At 41.9% G+C, this 19,119-nt stretch overlaps 1 protein-coding gene across 1 annotated transcript in view; it reads right to left on the reverse strand.

The window, feature by feature from the left end:
• Positions 1-15,761, reverse strand: part of LOC125466013 (E3 SUMO-protein ligase PIAS4-like) — a 118,223-nt gene extending 102,462 nt beyond the window's left edge. The window contains exon 1 of the mRNA XM_048560096.2: positions 15,667-15,761. Within this exon, the coding sequence (XP_048416053.1) occupies positions 15,667-15,720 (54 nt within the window). The 5' untranslated portion in view covers positions 15,721-15,761. The remainder of the gene's footprint in view (positions 1-15,666) is intronic.
• Between the last annotated feature and the right edge of the window lie 3,358 nt (positions 15,762-19,119).

The following is a 19,119-nucleotide window of genomic DNA, read 5'->3' on the forward strand; positions in this document are numbered from 1 at the left end:
TTTAGATGATTGGATAGACAGCTGCGTTTACAAATTTGTGGTTCAAAATGCCAGTAGCATTGTTGATGGAAGCATAAAAGTACAGAGAAATAGTAGATTACACGAAGGAGCAGGAATTTGGTAAATCAATTTTAAAGGAGGAAAATGTGACATTATCGACTTGGGACGGGAAAACGAGGGAGAGAACAAGGTACTTTCTTAATGGTGAGAAAAGCCAGAAGCAGTAGACGTCCAAAGAGACATTATTTGTAGATTGTTAAAGCATCATAAGCAGATTCAAACATAATCAAAATTTAATAGAATGGTTCTATTCTATCCGAAGGACCAGAATACAACTGAATAAAAGCTGTCTTAAATATATTAAAAGGCCCTGGTTAGACCTTCAGCACTGTGAAAAGTATGGAGACCACATTGTTATGAAAGATGGTTTCATCTTTGAGCATGTGCAACCGTGTTTTATCAGTAATGAGACTGTGAAGCAATATCATTGGAACTAGAAACTACATGCTAGTTTACAGGATGCAGTAAAGGATTTGTGAATATTGTGGAATCAGTCAATTTAGCATGGTAGTATAAATTACAGGACAGCTTGGAGCTCGTTGATTTTAGGGAGCATTGTATGCATTTCTCAATGTAATATTCCAGCAAGCACATCTTGTACTGCAATAGATGCAAAGAGCTACCCATTCATTACCTGACATCAGATACCCAATCTACCAGAGGCTAAATAAACAGAGCTTGCTTACAAACAGCAAGAAGAAAACAACAAGTTAATCTTCAAATATTCAAAAACCTTTTTTTAAAAAAAACCTTTAAGGTTGAGCCTGCCCACCATTTTTTAAAGAAAAAGGTTTACTAGGGCCTCAAAAAGATAATGAGGCATGTGATGGGTCTTAGGAGCAGGTAAGTGAATAGTAAGATCAGATGTTCAGAGGGTGAATACAGAATATATGGAATGGACAGCACAGGAGTTTCAGGGCTGTCTGGCACACCTATTTGGCAAGAAAATCGATTGAGGGATACAGTCTAATTAACTGTTTTTGAACTCTTGGGATGGCAGAATCATCTTTTCCCGTCCTGTACATTTCTATGCTTCAACAAAATATTGGAACAGTATAATTCATAAAACATAATTTCGTTTCCAATTCACACTGAAGAACAAGTTTAAAAATAATTTCATTCTCAAGAAGGGTCACTCAACCTGAAACATTAACTCTGATTTCTTGGCACAGATGCCACAAGACCTACCTGACGTCTCCAATTTGTTTTTGCTTTTAATTTAGATCACCTGCAGGTTTGAGTTTTTAAAAATCATTTGAGATATATTTGAAACAGTAGATTTGCTGCCACTGTAAATATCGCTGAAGTGCAACAAATTAGAAATTTTTTTTTCAAAATGCAGTGGTTATTTCCATCTCCAGATCTTGAAACAAAGTTACTTGTATTTAATATAATTTAGATGGTTAAGGGATGATTTAAGATTAATTTATCAAAGGGAAAATACTTGAAAAAAATTACTTCTGGTGGGAGAATATAATCCCAGTGCATACAATCTAAAATTAGAGCCAGATCCTTCAGGATTGAAAGTAGGAAACATTTCTATACACAGGCAGTGTTAGAAGTTTCAAACACATTCTTTTGCACGTCAGAGTTGATGTTAGATTACTTGTAAGTCTTCAGACTTTGATAGACCTTTATTATCATTGGAATAAAGTGGTAGGGGAAAGTGGTAGAGTTAGGTTACCATTGGGGAATGCAGCCAGCAAAATCTCCAGAGACCAACTGTCACAGAAGCAGACCTTACTAAGGACATGGTGATGAGATGGAGCACAGTGCCTGGCCAGCGTCTGCCCTCATCAGCAGCTGTAGCTATTCTGATCGGGTATTAGCTTCTATATTCTGACTACATGGGGAGTATCAGAGAACACTAATCTAATGGGTGTATAAATTGGGCCTGTTTCAGTTTAGTTCTAGTTTTATGATAAAAATATTTAAGCAACATGTGTCTTGTTTAATACACTAATAAAGTAATTTGAGAGGTCATGACAATTGACTCTTCTGTCTGAATTAACTGATAACTGGAGCCATTGTTCTCTGGGCTACTTACAACAGATTGTCTCTAATTTGAGGTGGTCATTGCTGGTGGCATTTTTGTGGCATAATGTTTCTTACTACTTGTCAGCCCAAGTCTGGATATTGTCCAGATTTAATTGCATTTGACCGTGGACTGTTTCAGTGTCTGAGTCGCCTATGAATGGTGCAGAACATTGTGATCAGCAGTGAAATCCCCACTTCTGATCTTATGGAGCTAATGTTCTTCAAAGCAATGCATTCCTTTGTTTTACCATTTAGCTCCTGAGTACTGTCGCTGTCTGTTTTATCATCTCTTGCTCAGGTTCTACATGTGTGTAATTTTGACAGAAATTGCTGGAAAAACCTAGCCAGTCTAGCAGCATTTTCTAAGGGTCAGTGGACCTGAAATGTCAATTCTGCTTTCTCTCCACAGATGCAGCCAGACCTGCCAAGTTTTTCTAGCAATTTCTGTTTTTGTTTCTGATTTCCAGCATCTGCAGTTCTTTATTTTTTGTTTAGTGTAATTTAGACAGCTTTAGTTTTTTCTCCAGCTGCTATTAACTCTCTTGTCTGGTTTTTCAATGCCCTTGAACTATTGTACTCAAAAGCTTTTGACTTATTTTATCACCTTTAGTTGAAACAGCAGGATTACAGAAAGTACTAGATTTTTGTACGTCTCCTATATCTTTATAATATTAATTTGCTTCTTTGCTTTACTGGCCAAAAATGAAAGTATTTCATCCTGAAACACACACTTTTTTATAAACTTTTCTAATATTATGCTCTGATATGCTGCAACAGAAAATATATTAGAATCTATTGTAATTTTTATTTATTAATGACTTGGATGAGGGGATTGAAGGATGGGTCAGCAAGTTTGCAGACGACACAAAGGTCGGAGGTGTCGTTGACAGTACAGAGGGCTGTTGTAGGCTGCAGCGGGACATTGACAGGATGCAGAGATGGGCTGAGAGGTGGCAGATGGAGTTCAACCTGCATAAATGCGAGGTGATGCATTTTGGAAGGTCGAATTTGAAAGCTGAGTACAGGATTAAGGATAGGATTCTTGGCAGTGTGGAGGAACAGAGGGATCTTGGTGTGCAGATACATAGATCCCTTAAAATGGCCACCCAAGTGGACAGGGTTGTTAAGAAAGCATATGGTGTTTTGGCTTTCATTAACAGGGGGATTGAGTTTAAGAGTCGTGAGATCTTGTTGCAGCTCTATAAAACTTTGGTTAGACCGCACTTGCGTCCAGTTCTGGTCGCCCTATTATAGGAAAGATGTGGATGCTTTGGAGAGGGTTCAGAGGAGGTTTACCAGGATGCTGCCTGGACTGGAGGGCTTATCTTATGAAGAGAGGTTGACTGAGCTCGGACTCTTTTCATTGGAGAAAAGGAGGAGGAGAGGGGACCTAATTGAGGTATGCAAGATAATGAGAGGCATAGAGTTGATAGCCAGAGACTATTTCCCAGGGCAGAAATGGCTAGCACGAGGGGTCGTAGTTTTAAGCTGGTTGGAGGAAAGGATAGAGGGGATGTCAGAGGCGGGTTCTTTACACAGAGTTGCGAGAACATGGAATGCGTTGCCAGCAGCAGTTGTGGAAGCAAGGTCATTGGGGTCATTTAAGAGACTGCTGGACATGCATATGGTCACAGAAATTTGAGGGTGCATACATGAGGATCAATGGTCGGCACAACATCGTGGGCTGAAGGGCCTGTTCTGTGCTGTACTGTTCTATGTTCTATGTTCTATTGACGTGTCACATGTTCCATCTTCTGGACAGCATTTTCTTTAGATATACTATGTTATCCCACAACTACCACAGTCTTGCTTTCTAATTTCCAACAATCAGTTTTACATGCCCTTTTGTCACAAAAATGGCATGTTTGTTTCCTTGAATAATACTTATCTGCTACATTGTGTTTTATTTAATTAGCCTGAGAGCTATCTTTTCATTTTTGATATCTTCCTTGCTGTAACCAAAATTCTGCTGTACATCAAATCTATTATCTCTCCAATTTCTGTATTGGTTTACAAAAGAATGGGTTGCTGCTAATATGCTTATAAATCTAAGACCTTAGAAACTTTATAGTCTTCCTGATGAACCTTCATTTGCAAAGGGACCCTATTTTAAAGTTAGCATTTACTTCTTTTCAAATCTTCTGAATCTTCATCGATGCATTCCGTTCATCAAGTATAATTTCCTTTGGTCCTGCAAATTCTGCAAAGTTTAATTCTGTTTCTTACATTTCTAAGCTCCTGCCTGTAACCTGGGACCTGATTGCACTGAGAATAATAGTTTTCGCTAATTTGTACATCAGAAAGAGTCAGGTACACCTCCTTTGCCATCCTGTGAATTTTCGGCTGTTGATGTCTGAGAGAATTATTTTTCGCGAATGATTCAAAATACATTTCAATTTCTTCTCACTGAATTTAGGAATGAAATTTGTATTCTTTTTCAAATCAAAATTAGGAGATAAATCTCAGACATCAAGATTACCAACTAACACCTGTTCATGTAATCAAAGTTTAACTCCATTGAGTTCAAAATTCCTTTCTAATTAGTCTCCTCTCTCTCTCTCTCGCCTTTGAAACTTGAATTAAGTTCTTGCATTTTCTTTTCAAATCCAAATTCATATTTTCATCCCTATCTAATTCACATTTATTTTCATTTCTGACTCCAACTTTGTTACTTCTCTTGTAATGCAATTCTAGCTAATTCAACTGGAATGCCATCAGGATCATCCCTTTCACAGAATCACAGAACTGTTATGGTGCAGAAGGCCATACAGCACCAGTTCTTCAAATTAACAGCATTATCTGCTGCCAGTTTCCAAAATTTCCCCTATACTGTTGCATATTATTTCTATCCAAATAATCATCCAATACCGTCTTGAATGTCTAAATTTAACCTTCCTCCACCACAATTCCAGGCAGTGAATTCCACATCTTAACTACTCACTGGGTGAAAACTTTTTTCACACATACCACTTGCTCCCTTTTTAAATCTATTTCCTCCAGATTCTTGATATTTAAGAAGTGGGAACAACTTCTCCCTATCTATTCGATCCAACCTGCTCATGATTTTAAAAACCTCTGTCAAATCTCATCTTAGCATTCATCTCTCCAAGGAAAATGGTCCCAAATTCTTCAATTTATCCTCAAGACTGAACTTTCTCATCCTAGGAACCATTCTTCTTCAAGTTTCATGTACAGAGACGATACTCCAACCATTTCTACCTTTTAGCCCCTACTTTTAAATCAGCTTCTACTTTCTCTGATATAGAATGCCTTAGAATTGTTAAGACTAATTTGAATGGTGAGGTTGCCTTTCACAAGAAATATCAGAGTATTGAACTTGGCCATGTTGACTTTTTATTGAATACAGCAGAAGTAACTGTGAAAACTTGTTCATTTAATCTCTGGCAAATTGCAGCCTACCCGTTGCAACAATTGTAATGAGATCAGCCAGGTGGACCTCCATAGAATATGAGTTTCCTGACTGAGACTATTAATCTGGTCTAATCAGGGAGCCCTGGCGAACAGATAAAAACAAGAGTGTCAGCTCTCCCGTTCATTCAGAGTGTGGGATCAGTGTCAAGGGCTCTTTGCAGGCAAATAAAGGGTGACAGGATACCAGCCTCTGTGGATTTGTTTCAGTGGTGCGGAGATAAAAGCAGACTGTTGAAGAAATTTATTTGTAACAGTTGTCTTTGAGTTAGGGTTAAGTATTTCTGGCATCATGCCATTATTTGGGAAGTTTTACTCATTTGATCCTGCTGTCAAAGACTAGGCCCACAATGTGGAAATAATGTGTTATTTTTCTGAGAAAATGACCTTGGAATAGGCAAAAAGCAATGAGTAATTCTCCTGATAGCTGAAGAGGCTGCGGATCCACAAGCTATTAGGAGCCTAATTTTCTCTGAGGCACTGGATACTATAACCTTTCAAGAGTTAATAGATTTACTGAAGGAATTTTATGACTCCAAGCTTCCTGTAATTCTGAGATGCTAATCAGTTTTACTTGGCAATTTGAGAACCAGGAGAATCCATAATTGGAATTCTTGATGAGGTTAAGGTAACTGGCAGAGGGATGTGACTTTGATTTAATCCTTAATGAGTTATTGAGAGACCATTTGGTATGTGGCATTAATGAGGTGATCATGCAAAAGTGTCTACTAGTTGAACGGGCAGTACAACTGGCTTGTCATTGGAAAATGCAGCAAATCAAGCACTGGAGTCGCAGGGTATTCTGATGGAAGTGGACACCCTTGGCAATCTGACTGAACTTGGGGAAAACCACATCAGTGAAGGCAATTGCATAGTGTCACTGAGGACATAAACTGAACAGAGGGATTCTAGGTCAGCCTACAACAAAACCCCAGTACAAAACCAAGCCTCAGACAAACAGTTAACATTTTCTTCAGCTTGCCATCCTGGATCCTACTGTAGTTGCTGCCAGTGTGCAGATTTGAGGCAGTAAAGGAGTCCTACCAGGCATAAATTTAAGAGAACTCATAGGCCACCGTTTAGGAGAGTGCACACTCTGGGAAGTTTGCCTACATCTGATTTGAAACAGTTAAATTGCAATATCCAAATCAATACTGGTCAAAAAAAAAGCCTGGTTAAATGGTCACATAGTTCTAACGGAGGTTGTTCCTGTTCCAGCTGTTTCAGCGATTGCAGAATCAGTCTTCATCAAAATTGTCTCTGGACCCTAACCCTTGGGTTTGTTCAAGACCTCAGCTAGACTGAGAACCTCTACAGGGAAATCTGTACAGATTAAGGGTATAACTTCAGTTCTGGTCTCAAAGCAGCTGGTTCAGTTACCACTGTAGTAAAAGGCTCAGGCCCAAGCTTGATGGGGTGAAAAGGTTCATCTAGATTGGCTGAACATATTTGAATTAGGACTTCACTCCAGCAGCTGTTTTCTGTTAAATATCCAGATGTTTTTCAGGAAGGTTTATGGACTAGCAAAGGAGCCAAGGCTACCTTGTGTATTGACTATGAAGCAATTCCACAATTCTGCAAGGCCTGCCCAGAGCCAATTGCCTTGCAGACAAAAGTAGAGGCAGAAATCAGAATGCTGGAAAGTGAAGCAACTATCAAATCAGTACAGTTTGCAGAATGGGCAGCACAGGTCGTACTAATGTGAAACCTGATGGATTTGATTGAAATCCCACAAATGCAAACCAACCATAAAACTGCTTTTCACAGCTGAATAACTACTCAATCCATCTTATCAACTATTTATACATAAAGCTGGGAGTGGGACCTGTCCTTCACAAAGCTAGACATGAGGCATATGTACTTCCGATTGCCGTTAGATCGATATTCTTAGAAATATGCTACAATTAATATCCATAGGGATTTGTACCATTGTACGATACTGTCATTTGGGGGTATCGTCACTCAACAAACATCTTCAGTGGATGATCGAAAACATTTTACAAGGTCTACCCCAGGTCACCATCTATCTAGATGATGTTCTAATAAAAGGGAAGACCAGTAAAGAGCATTTGGAGAACTTGGACACAGTTTTTAGATGTTTCTCCCTGGCGTGTGTACATCTTTTTAGAAGGGCAAAGCGTATGTTCCAGGCATCCCAAATGACCTACTTAGGCTAGAGTCGACAAGACCAGGTTACACCGTTGGAAGATAAAGTGAGGATGATTAAAGGTGCCCAGAGCTTAGGTTTTCCTTGGGATGGTGAATTATTACAGAAAGCTCATATGTAACCTGGTCTCAAAATCCTTGCACCTTTGCACGAAGCCTTAAAGGATCAGCCTTGGAAATGGTTGTGAGGCCGAGCCATCGTTTTCAGGGAAGTGAAGAAACAGCTGACATCCTCTAACGTGTTGGCACACTATGATCCCAAGGGAGATCTTGATTGACATGCAATGCTTTCCTATATAGCATAGAGGGTAGGATTAGCACATAGGTTGATCAATGGAGAGGATCACCCCATAGTGTATGAGTCCAGGACTCCAGCTAATGTTGAGCTGTTTCAACAGCTAGTGGGGGAGGGCGGTGGTGTCAAAGGCTGTCACAACAGAACTGAAACCGTTGTGGACTCAGACTCCAAGATTACAGTAGATGATGGCTTATTATGGGCAAGAGTGATTATCTGGTAGCCTTTGCTCAGAACAAAGGCTGAACTCCTCCAGAGTCATCCAGGGGTTTCCAAAATGAAAATGTTGGTGAAGTTATGTCTGGTGGCCAGGATTGGATGCAGAGATAACTGCAGTGATGGGGCAGTGGCCATAGTGCCAACAAGGACAAAAATCACCACTGGCAACTTCCCACATTCATGGGAAGGGCTGGGTTAACCCTGGACTCAGTTACACATCAACTATGCAGGTCCCCTCATGGGGTAAATGTTCTTGGTCATTGTAGATGCTCATTCAAAGTGGCTGCACATGCACAGAGTTCATTCATCAAACATGGGAATGACAAAAGGAAAACTGTGCACATATTTTGCAATACACAAACTCCTAGCAGTGCTGGTCACAGATAATGGGTCATCATTTAGCAGCAGGGAATTTTGAGTATTTCCTAAATTTCATCCATATCAGCCTCCGGATGCATTCTCACAGGAGTCTCCAATTTACTATTATCCCTGTAAAGGCTAATGACTTCTTAAATAATTGATGGATAAGAAATTCAAGTCTATGTAATAGAATTAAAATTTTGATGTAAAATTCTAAGACCACTACTGTGATAAACAAATTAAAATCAACATTGACTAACATTGGACATAATGGGAACTGCCAGTGCTGGAGAATCTGAGATAACAAGGTGTGGAGCTGGATGAACACAGCAGGCCAAGCAGCAGAGGAGCAGGAAAGCTCACGTTTTGGGTCTGGACCCTTCTTCAGAAATGGGAGAGGGAAAGGGGATTCTGAAATAAATAGGAGTGGGGAGGTGAATGGAAGATGGATAAAGGAGCAGGTAGGTGGAGAGGAGACAGACAGGTCAAAGAGGCGGGGTTGGAGCCAGTAAAGGTGAGTGTAGGTGGGGAGTTAGGGTGGGGATAGGTCAGTCCAGGGAGGACAGATAGGTCAAGGAGGCGGGATGACGCTGATAGGTAGGAGGTGGGGATGGGGCTTGAGGTGGGAGGGGTGGATAGGTAGGAGGATGGATGGACAGGTTAGGGAGGCATGGACAAGCCGGTCTGGTTTTGAAGTTTGTGAAGTCCACATTGATACCATTGGGCTGCAGAGATCCCAAGCGAAATATGAGGTGCTGTTCCTGCAATCTTTGTGGCATGATTTGTGGCACCGGAAGCGGCCCAGGATGGACATGTCGTCCAAGGAGTGGGAGGGGAAGTGAAATGGTTCATGACTGGGAGGTGCAGTCGTTTGTCACAAACCAAGCTTAAGTGTTCCACAAAGCAGTCTCCAAGCCTCCGCTTGGTTTCCCCAGTGTAGCAGGGGGGGCACATCATGAAGTGGATACAGTATATCACATTAGCAGATGTGCAGGTGAACATATGCTTGATGTAGAAGGTCTTCTTGGGGCTTGGGTTGGGGGTGAGTGGGGTGGGGGGGAGGTACAGGGGCAGGTTGCAGGGAAAAGTGCTGGGAATTGTGGGGCTGGTGGGGAGTGTGGAGTGGACAAGGGAGTCATACACAGTGGTCCTCCAGAAGGCAGATGAGGGTGGGGAGGGAAAAATATCTTTGGTAGTGGGGTCAGATTGCAGATGGCGGAAGTGCCGGAGCATGATGCATTGGATCCGGAGGTTGGTGGGGTGGTACGTTAGGATGAGGGGGATTCTGTTTTGGTTGTTATTGCGAGGAGGGGGTGTGAGGGATGAGTTGCGGGAAACGTGCGAGACACAGTCGAGAGTGTTTTCGACCACTGTGGAGGGTCCTTGATAAACGGCGATATCTGGGATGTCCGGGAGTGGAATGCTTCATCTTGGGATCAGATGCAGCGGAGGCAAAAGGAATTGGGAATAGGAAGGTGGGTGAGAGGAGGTGTATTCTAGGTAACTGTGGAAGTCGGTAGGACTGAAATGGATATCAGTTTCCAGGTGGTTGCCAGAGATGGAAACAGAGAGAGCCAGGAGGGAGAGAGAGGTATCAACGATGTTCCAGGTGAACTTAAGGTTGGGGTGGAAGGTGTTAGTGAAGTGGAAGAACTGTTCGAGCTCCTCATGGGAGCATGGGGCAGTGCCGATACAGTCATCGATGTAATGGAGGAAGAGGTGAGGATAGGGCCAGTGTAGCTTCAGAAGAAGGATTGTTCCATGTATTCTACAAAGAGGCAGGTATGGCTTGGGCCCTTGAGTGTACCTACAGCCATCACCTTTGTAGGAATTGGGAGTGACTATGCAGCTAATCAGTTATACCTTATTAAAAAGTTAGAAGTGGTGACAAAGGACTAGTAATCCAATTGCAACAAAAACAAAGTTTCTGGAAAAGCTCAGCAGGTCTGACAGCATCTGTGGAGGAGAAAACAGAGTTAACATTTCAGGTCCAGTGATCCTTCCTCAGAACTGTAATCCAATTGCCCAGGCTATTACATGTATTCAAATTATTGCCGTTGTAGCTGCTAGAATTTAAATATTTTAAAATGTTTAAAAATGAAATTGAAAGCTACTCCTGGTGATGTAACTGTGGAAAAACCCATCTTTTTAAGGAAGGAAATCAGACATTCATACATGGTTTGTTCTACATGTGGCTCTGGAACTGCAGCAATTTGGAGTTTGAACTGCTTAGATAGGTGGTTAGGGATAGTCAACAAATGGGTTTTTACAGCAGTAATATTTGTCACAGTCACAATCTCCGCCTAGTTTTAAATTCCAGATTTATGATTCTATTACATCATTCTTGGTCTCTATTACTAGTTCAACAACATCACTACTACTTGGCCTTTGCACTACTAGTTCAATAACATCACCCCTACAACACTATTCAGATTCATTAATACCCTTGGAGGGAAAAGTACCATCCTTACTTGATGTTACCTAATGTGATTCCAGACCCACATCAATGTGGTTGACTCTTAACTGCCCAAAAATGGCTAGTCAGTTCAAGGCCAATTAGAAATGGCAACAAATGCTGGCCTTTCTGGTAACACTCCCACAAAATAAAAAAAAACCCCTCCAGTTCATGATTAACCCAAAAGCAGACCTTTACTGCCTGGGTAACAGCACCTTTTTTTTTGTCTTACTCCCTCTGAAATTCCCAGCAGCAAAAGCGGCTTTGGTCCAACTGTTAAAGCTTGCACTTGACTTTCACAGAGCTTGACAAGATCCAGCTATCTCCAAGGCAACCAATTCACATGAGCCTGTTGCTATACAGATTTAGTACGACTTCACACCATTCCTCAATTCACAGCATTCTATTTAACCTTGTGTTAAAATGTCGCTTAAAATACGAATTAGTCTTTACAAGAGGTATTAGAAATCCTACAGAGGTTGAAGATAGGTAAGTCCCCTGGGCTGAATGGGATTTATCCTCGGATCCTCTGGGACGCCAGGGAGGAGATTGCCGAGCCTTTGGCATTGATCTTTAACTCGTCATTGTCTACAGGAATAGTGCCAGATGACTGGAAGATAGCAAATGTGGTTCCCCTGTTCAAGAAGGGGAGCAGAGACAACCCTGGTAATTATAGACCAGTGAGCCTTACCTCAGTTGTTGGTAAAGAGTTGGAAAAGGTTATAAGGGATAGGATTTATAATCATCTAGAAAAGAATAAATTGATTAGGGATAGTCAGCATGGTTTTGTGAAGGGTAGGTCGTGCCTCACAAACCTTATTGAGTTCTTTGAGAAGGTGACCAGACAGGTAGATGAGAGTAAGCCGGTTGATGTGGTGTATATGGATTTCAGCAAGGGTGTTCGATAAGGTTCATTGCCGCACAGTGCAGTGGAGGCCGGGACGTTGGATGCCTTCAAGGCAGAGATCGATAAATTCTTGATCTCAAAAGCAATCAAGGGCTACAGGAAGAGTGCAGGGAAGTGGTGTTGAAATGCCCATCAGCCATGATTTAAATGGCGGAGTGGACTTGATGGGCCGAATGGCCTTACTTCCACTCCTATGTCTTATGGTCTTATGGTTCCCCACAGTAGGCTATTGTACAAAATGCGGAGGAATGGAATTGTGGGAGATATAGCAGTTTGGATCAGAAATTGGCTTGCTGAAAGTAGACAGAGGGTGGTAGTTGATGGGAAATGTTCATCCTGGAGACCAGTTACTAGTGGTGTACCGCAAGGCTCGGTATTGGGTCCACTGATGTTTGTCATTTTTATAAATGACCTGGATGAGGGCGTAGAAGGATGGGTTAGTAAATTTGCAGACGACACTAAGGTCGGTGGAGTTGTGGATAGTGACGAAGGATGCTGTAGGTTGCAGAGAGACATAGATAAGCTGCAGAGCTGGGCTGAGAGGTGGCAAATGGAGTTTAATGCAGACAAGTGTGAGGTGATGTACTTTGGTAGGAGTAACTGGAAGGCAAAGTACTGGGCTAATGGTAAGATTCTTGGTAGTGTAGATGAGCAGAGAGATCCTTGAAAGTTGCCACCCAGGTTGACAGGGCTGTTAAGAATGCATACAGTGTTTTAGCTTTTATTAATAGAGGGATCGAGTTCCGGAACCAAGAGGTTATGCTGCAGCTGTACAAAACTCTGGTGCGGCCGCACTTGGAGTATTGTGTACAGTTCTGGTCACCGCATTATAAGAAGGATGTGGAAGCTTTGGAAAGGGTGCAGAAGAGATTTACTAGGATGTTGCCTGGTATGGAGGGAAGGTCACACGAGGAAAGGCTGAGGGACTTGAGGCTGTTTTCATTGGAGAGAAGAAGGTTGAGAGGTGACTTAATTGAAACATATAAAATAATCAGAGGGTTAGATAGGGTGGATAGGGAGAGCCTTTTTCCTAGGATGGTGACGGCAAGCACGAGGGGGCATAGCTTTAAATTGAGGCATGAAAGATATAGGACAGATGTCAGAGGTGGTTTCTTTACTCAGAGAGTAGTAAGGGAATGGAACGCTTTGCCTGCAACGGTAGTAGATTCGCCAACTTTAGGTACATTTAAATTGTCACTGGATAAGCATATGGATGTACATGGAATAGTGTAGGTTAGATGGGCTTCAGATCGGTATGACAGGTCGGCACAGCATCGAGGGCTGAAGGGCCTGTACTGTGCTATAATGTTCTATGTTCTAAGACATTAGTCAAAACATTACGGCATCTTCTGCATAGAAGAATCCCAATAACATCTGGTGCATTAACAGACTAGTTCTAAAATTTATGTTTGGAGAACTCAGAATTGAATTCAAGTGTCCCTTGAATTAAAACTGCTTCTAAAAACAACAGATTCTAAGATTGCACCAAATGCAACACACAAGCAGTCAGAGACTTTCAGATTCTCAATTTTACAATACAGAAGGAGGCCATTTGACCCATCGTGTCCACTGGGTCCCAAAAGACTGGATCCAGTTAGACCCATTCTCTAATCCTACCTCTATTGCCCTCTAAATTAATAACTTTCAAAAATATTTCCTGCTCTCTTTTCAACCTCCTACGGAATCTGCTCCAACACTTTCTCAGACTGAGCATTCCAAATCCTAATAACTGAGTAAAGGAGTTTCTCTTCAACTCACTACTAACTCTGTGTGGCAGTCTTTAAATGTGAACCTGACTTACTAACGCACCAACTAATGGTATCGGATTAGTCTTCTTTACCCTGTCAAAACTGTTCATAATTTTGAACATCCCAATAAGGTCACCTCTTAAATTTCTATACTCCAAGGAGAACAAGCCCAATTTCTCTAATTTTTCTAGTATCTAAAATCCCTCATTACTGGTATCATTCTCGTAAATCTCCTTCTCCCAACGCTGATTTCTGGTGAATGCCTCCTTCATCTTGTCTCCAATCGGAGAAACACATTTATACATTCCCTCTGTTTTGTATTTTTTTAGCCAACTTCTAATCCACGCTGCCCAGGACCCATCAATCGTAAACATTTCTAATTTACTAACCATTTTCCATGTGATGGATTATCAAATACTTTCTGAAAGTCTAAATATACAACTGCAGCAGTACCCTCACCTGTGTCACCTCAAACAAACCCAATTAAATATGTCAGATTCCTGTATTGACTGTCTAGTATTAACTTATGTTTCTCTTAATGTATGTCTATCTCATCCTAGATTATGGCCTCCATCAATTTTCCCACTATTGAAAGCAACCTGACAGGTTTGCAGTTTGCCCATTTCTTAAAAAAAACACTGCTACGTTTGCAGTACCACATTACTGTGAAACTTATCCCGTGATCAGAGAGACCTGGAAACTTTCTGTCAAAGTCTCCACAATTTACTCCCTAATCCCTCTCTGCAATCTAGAATGCATCCCATTCGAGCCTGGTGACTTCTTTATCTGGAGTGCTGCCAGCCTTTTTAAGCATCTCTTCTTCATCTTATCACTATACTGCTGAGTTGCTTAACACCCACATTTTCAACTGGACCATTGCAGCTCTGTGCATACTTCTTTCAGGCTGATGCTTTCATCCAAATTCCCTAACTGATGTCAGAATCACACAGAATATGCAAACTGTCAAAAATGTGCACATGTAGCATTGCATTTCATCCTGAAAATGGGGGTCTTGTCGACTGACTAGGGAGCTAGCAAGAGCCCTGCATTCTCTGTTCTGGGGGAAAAGCCTATTGTAATACATGTTTCTTGGGCACAGCCAGTATCATACCTTCCCTGGGATCTAAGACCTAGGCCATAAAATCTGATCTAGCGAGCTGCCAACTAAACATGAGGTGGGGAGTGCTGTGTTGCACCAGGTTCATTTGGGTTTTGCTTAATCTTGAGATATTTTGGAGAGAAGACAGTCCTGCAATTACAAGCTAAAATCACAAGGTGGTATTACAGAACATCATTGTAAAAATTAATCTTGGGTCAGACAATAAAGCTGTGACTCAATCACAACATGTGGATTTGTAGGAAAATTCCAATCCACTTCCAGTTTTCAAGTGAGATTTCTTAATTTAAGTATTGTCCAAATGTAACTCTGCTGATCCTATGACTTTAATCTGAAGTTGTAAGTGTTCAAGGAAGTTTGTATTGCTTAATTTGTTCTTTCCTACACTTCACAATAAGAAATAATACTGGCTGGATTCTGACGTGACACGAAATTCAAAGTACACAATTGGCTTCACAGTGTTAATTATTTGCACAGAATTTTCCTCAAATTAAACTGTGGACGTTCTATGAATTGAACCAATCTGCTTTTGAAACCATTGGGACCCACTTCTGACAGCGGATGGTTACAAATACAAATGATTTGTCAGATGTCACCTTTGATGCAAAATTTCTGCGAAATAATACGAGGTCCAAATACACATTCAGCCCACATTTGATATTTCTTAAAGCAGCCAACCAAACTTTTAAAAGGATCCCAGAAGGACTGCAGATGCTGTAATCAGGAACAAAAACAGAAGTTGCTGGAGAAGCTCAGCAGTTCTGAGGAAAGGTCACCAATTTAAAATGTTAACTCTGATTTTTCTTCACAGATGCTACCAGACCTGTTGAGCTTTTCCAGGAACCTCTGTTTTTGTTTCAACCAAACACTTACCTGGGCAACAGGGGATCTTCTCCAGGATTCAGGGGTGAAATTCTCCCTTGTCATGAGGTCTGCAATGCACGCATCCGAAGCCCCTGATCATCAAGGACCCAGGCCATTGACCAATGCAGGAATGGGGGTTGCGAGGGGCTGTGGTTCAATGGGAGAAAAGAATTGGTAAGAAGGCCAGGGGTGATGGTCCACTGCTAGACACCTGCCCTTCTCAGTGCCAAGTCCCTTTGAAAAAGAGATACCCCTTAGAAGGTCACAAGGCTGCTTGTGTGGTGAGTCCTCTCACCCTAATGGTATAAGTATCAAAGAAATTTCAGCAATAGTGGGCATTAAGTTATCCCGCACACCATCTTCCTGACTGATTAAATGCCCCTTATAGGGGAAGGCCAATAAAGTCCACCCACTGATTCATATTCTAATGTACATTACAAAATCAATTACCCATATAATCTAATGATTAAACAGTTGAAATCATGGGCTAATTTTTACATATTTTTGATGATATTTCAGTTTCATTGAGTTTTATGGAGGGTTTATTTCCACAAGGACTAGAATATTTTTTATATCTTACCAAACTAACCCCATTAAATACTTAACGTCTGTGGTACCCCTTTGCCTAATTCTAACACCATCTTACTACACAATATTCCCAGAACAACTCGCCACTCCCAGGATATGCCAGAATTGAACATCATCACTGGCACAGGAGACACCTTTAAAAGGCCTTTGTGCACCTGGACAAGCAATCCAGACATTTTCCCTGGACATGACAGATAAGGGAAAATTGGCTCCCCATTTTGCAAGCAGAGACTTCGACAGTGCAAACATGGGTAGTCCACTTCTCCCAGAAGCAATCATAGCACTAGACCAAGTCTGTCTAACGTTGCCCCCAGGTACAATGCAGCCTCAGCGATCTGGAGGAATGCACAATACTAATCGTAAAAACATTAATGAAATCCTCCAATCCACCAGCATGTGTGTCACACTGTTCTCTCCAATATTTCACACAATACCTCTACCACCATAGCCATCTGCCACCAAGGCTCATGCTGTACCACCCTCACTATTGCCTCCAACATCTTCTGACCTACTATCACCCAATTCGACTGCCAACAGCATTAACCCTGCAGGCCCTCTGCTGTCTACTTTCTCACCTGGACACCTTTGCACTGACACCAGCATTAACAGCTGCGCCACTTTGGTCAAGCAACCACCAGCCCAAAACTGGACATTCTAAATTGACCCACAGCCAGAGAACCATCTGCGACAGAGAACAGTGGGAATCAAGGTCAAAAACATCACGGGGGAATTAGTTAAAAATCAGACTGGCCGTTGTGCATTGGAGAAGTATCAATCAGGCATTCTGGCTCCTTGATTTCCAACCAGTGCCTGAGGACATGCACTCTACACCTCCCTGGCAGGGCAAGAGTGAAGGGTGTTGGCACAACCCTATTCCTTGATTTGAACACTGTTCATCACCAAATTGTTCTTGGCCTTTGGCCATTCAGGAAGGTCCAGAACAAGGGGGCTAAAAACACACTTGGAAGCCACCCTCTCAAAGACTCGTGGTGGATGACAGTGGCAACCCAAGAAGCCCCAGGAGAAGATCAATCTGACCCGCAAGACCCACCTTCGTGGAAGACAGCCAGTCCTACATCTGAGACCTATGGAAAGCTTTAGGGTTCTCCTTTATTCTACCTGCTAATGACTGCTCATGTCCCCTCCTTGCTCTTCTTAACTCTCTCTTTACATCCTTCCTAGCTAATCTGTAACTCTCCATCGCCTCATCTGAACCATCCCGTCTCACGTCACATAAGCCTCCCTCTTCCACTTAACAAGAAATACAATTTCTTTAGTTAACCACTGTTCCCTTACCTTATCACTTCCTCCCTGCCTGACAGGGACATACCTATCAATAGCTGTACCTTAAACCAGCTCCACATTTCGATTGTCCCCATCCCCTGCATTTTGCTACCCATTCGGTGCCTCCTAGGTCTTGCCTAATTGCAATATAATTGCCCTTCCCCCATCTATAACTCTTGCCCTGTGGCATGTTCCTATCCTTTTCCATCACTAAACTAAACGAAACTGAATTACGGTCACTCTCTCCAAAGTGCTCACCTACCAGTAAATCAAACACTTGGCCTGGTCCATTACCAAGTACTAGATCCAGTGTGGCCCCCCTTCTTGTCAGGAAACCCTCCTGCACACATTGGACAAAAACTGATCCATCCGACATACCAGAGTTATAGCATTTCCAGTCAATGTTGGGGAAGTTAATGTCTCCCATAATGACCACCCTGTTCCTTTCACTCCTGCCCAGAATCGTTTTGCCAATCCTCTCCTCCACATCCCTGGAACTTTGTGGAGGCCTATAAAAAACTCCCAGCAGTGTGACCTCTCCTCCTGTTTCTGACATTAGCCCATACCACCTCAGTAGATGAGTCCTCATCAAAAGTTCTTTCAGCCACCATTATACTGTCCTTGACTTACAAAGCCACACCTCCCCCTCTTTTACCACCTTCCCTGATCTTTATGAAAGATCTAAACCCTGGAAGCTGCAACATCCATTCCTGACCTTGCTCCATCCATGTCTCCGAAATAGCTACAACATCGAAGTCCCAGGTACCTATCCATGCTGCAAGCTCACCTATCTTATTCCGGATACTCCTGGCATTGAAGTAGACACACTTCAAACCAGCTTGCTGTCTGCCAGCACACTCCTGTGACGGTGAAATCCTGTCCATGTCCTCCCTACTCTCATCCTCCTGTGTACTGGAACTACACCACAGGTTCCCATCCTCCTGCTGAGCTAGTTTAAATCCACCCGAATAACACTAGCAATTGGGAGGCACAGTTCAGGAATATGATAGAATACGTGCCCGAATTTCCATTAGCACTCAAAAACCTTGACAGCAACACACAAATCCCACAAACTGGGAGAAAGAAACTTGCTGCTGTCACCAAGAAGCTTGTTCGGAGATAGCTGAGGTGGTGAGTCATGGGAGCATTATGCTCAAGTCATGGGTGCAATACAAACATGGTTTATTAATCTAAGTAAGTCTGGCAAAGAGAAGAGAGGTGAATTTTGACGTTGGAGGACACTAGTACTATGCTGATAATAACAGGTATAGAACAATCATCATCACTGCAGAAAAAGGTACTGAACAAATTATTAGTATTGAAGGCATAGATCCTGATGGCATAAATCCTTGGGTCTTAAAGAAGTGGCAGCATATATAGCGGATCCATCGGTTCTATTCCAAAACTCCTGGATGCAGAAAAGGTTTCATTGGATTGGAAAAATGCTAAAATAATGAGTGATGCATAAATTAGGAAACTACAAGCAAATTAATTTAATATGCGCCATTGGGAAATTGTAACAATCCATTATTAAGGAAGTAATAACACAACAATTGGAAAGTCAAAATACAATCCATCAGAGTCAACATG

Source organism: Stegostoma tigrinum, chromosome 30, assembly GCF_030684315.1.
Source record: "Stegostoma tigrinum isolate sSteTig4 chromosome 30, sSteTig4.hap1, whole genome shotgun sequence".
Classification (NCBI taxonomy): domain Eukaryota; kingdom Metazoa; phylum Chordata; class Chondrichthyes; order Orectolobiformes; family Stegostomatidae; genus Stegostoma; species Stegostoma tigrinum.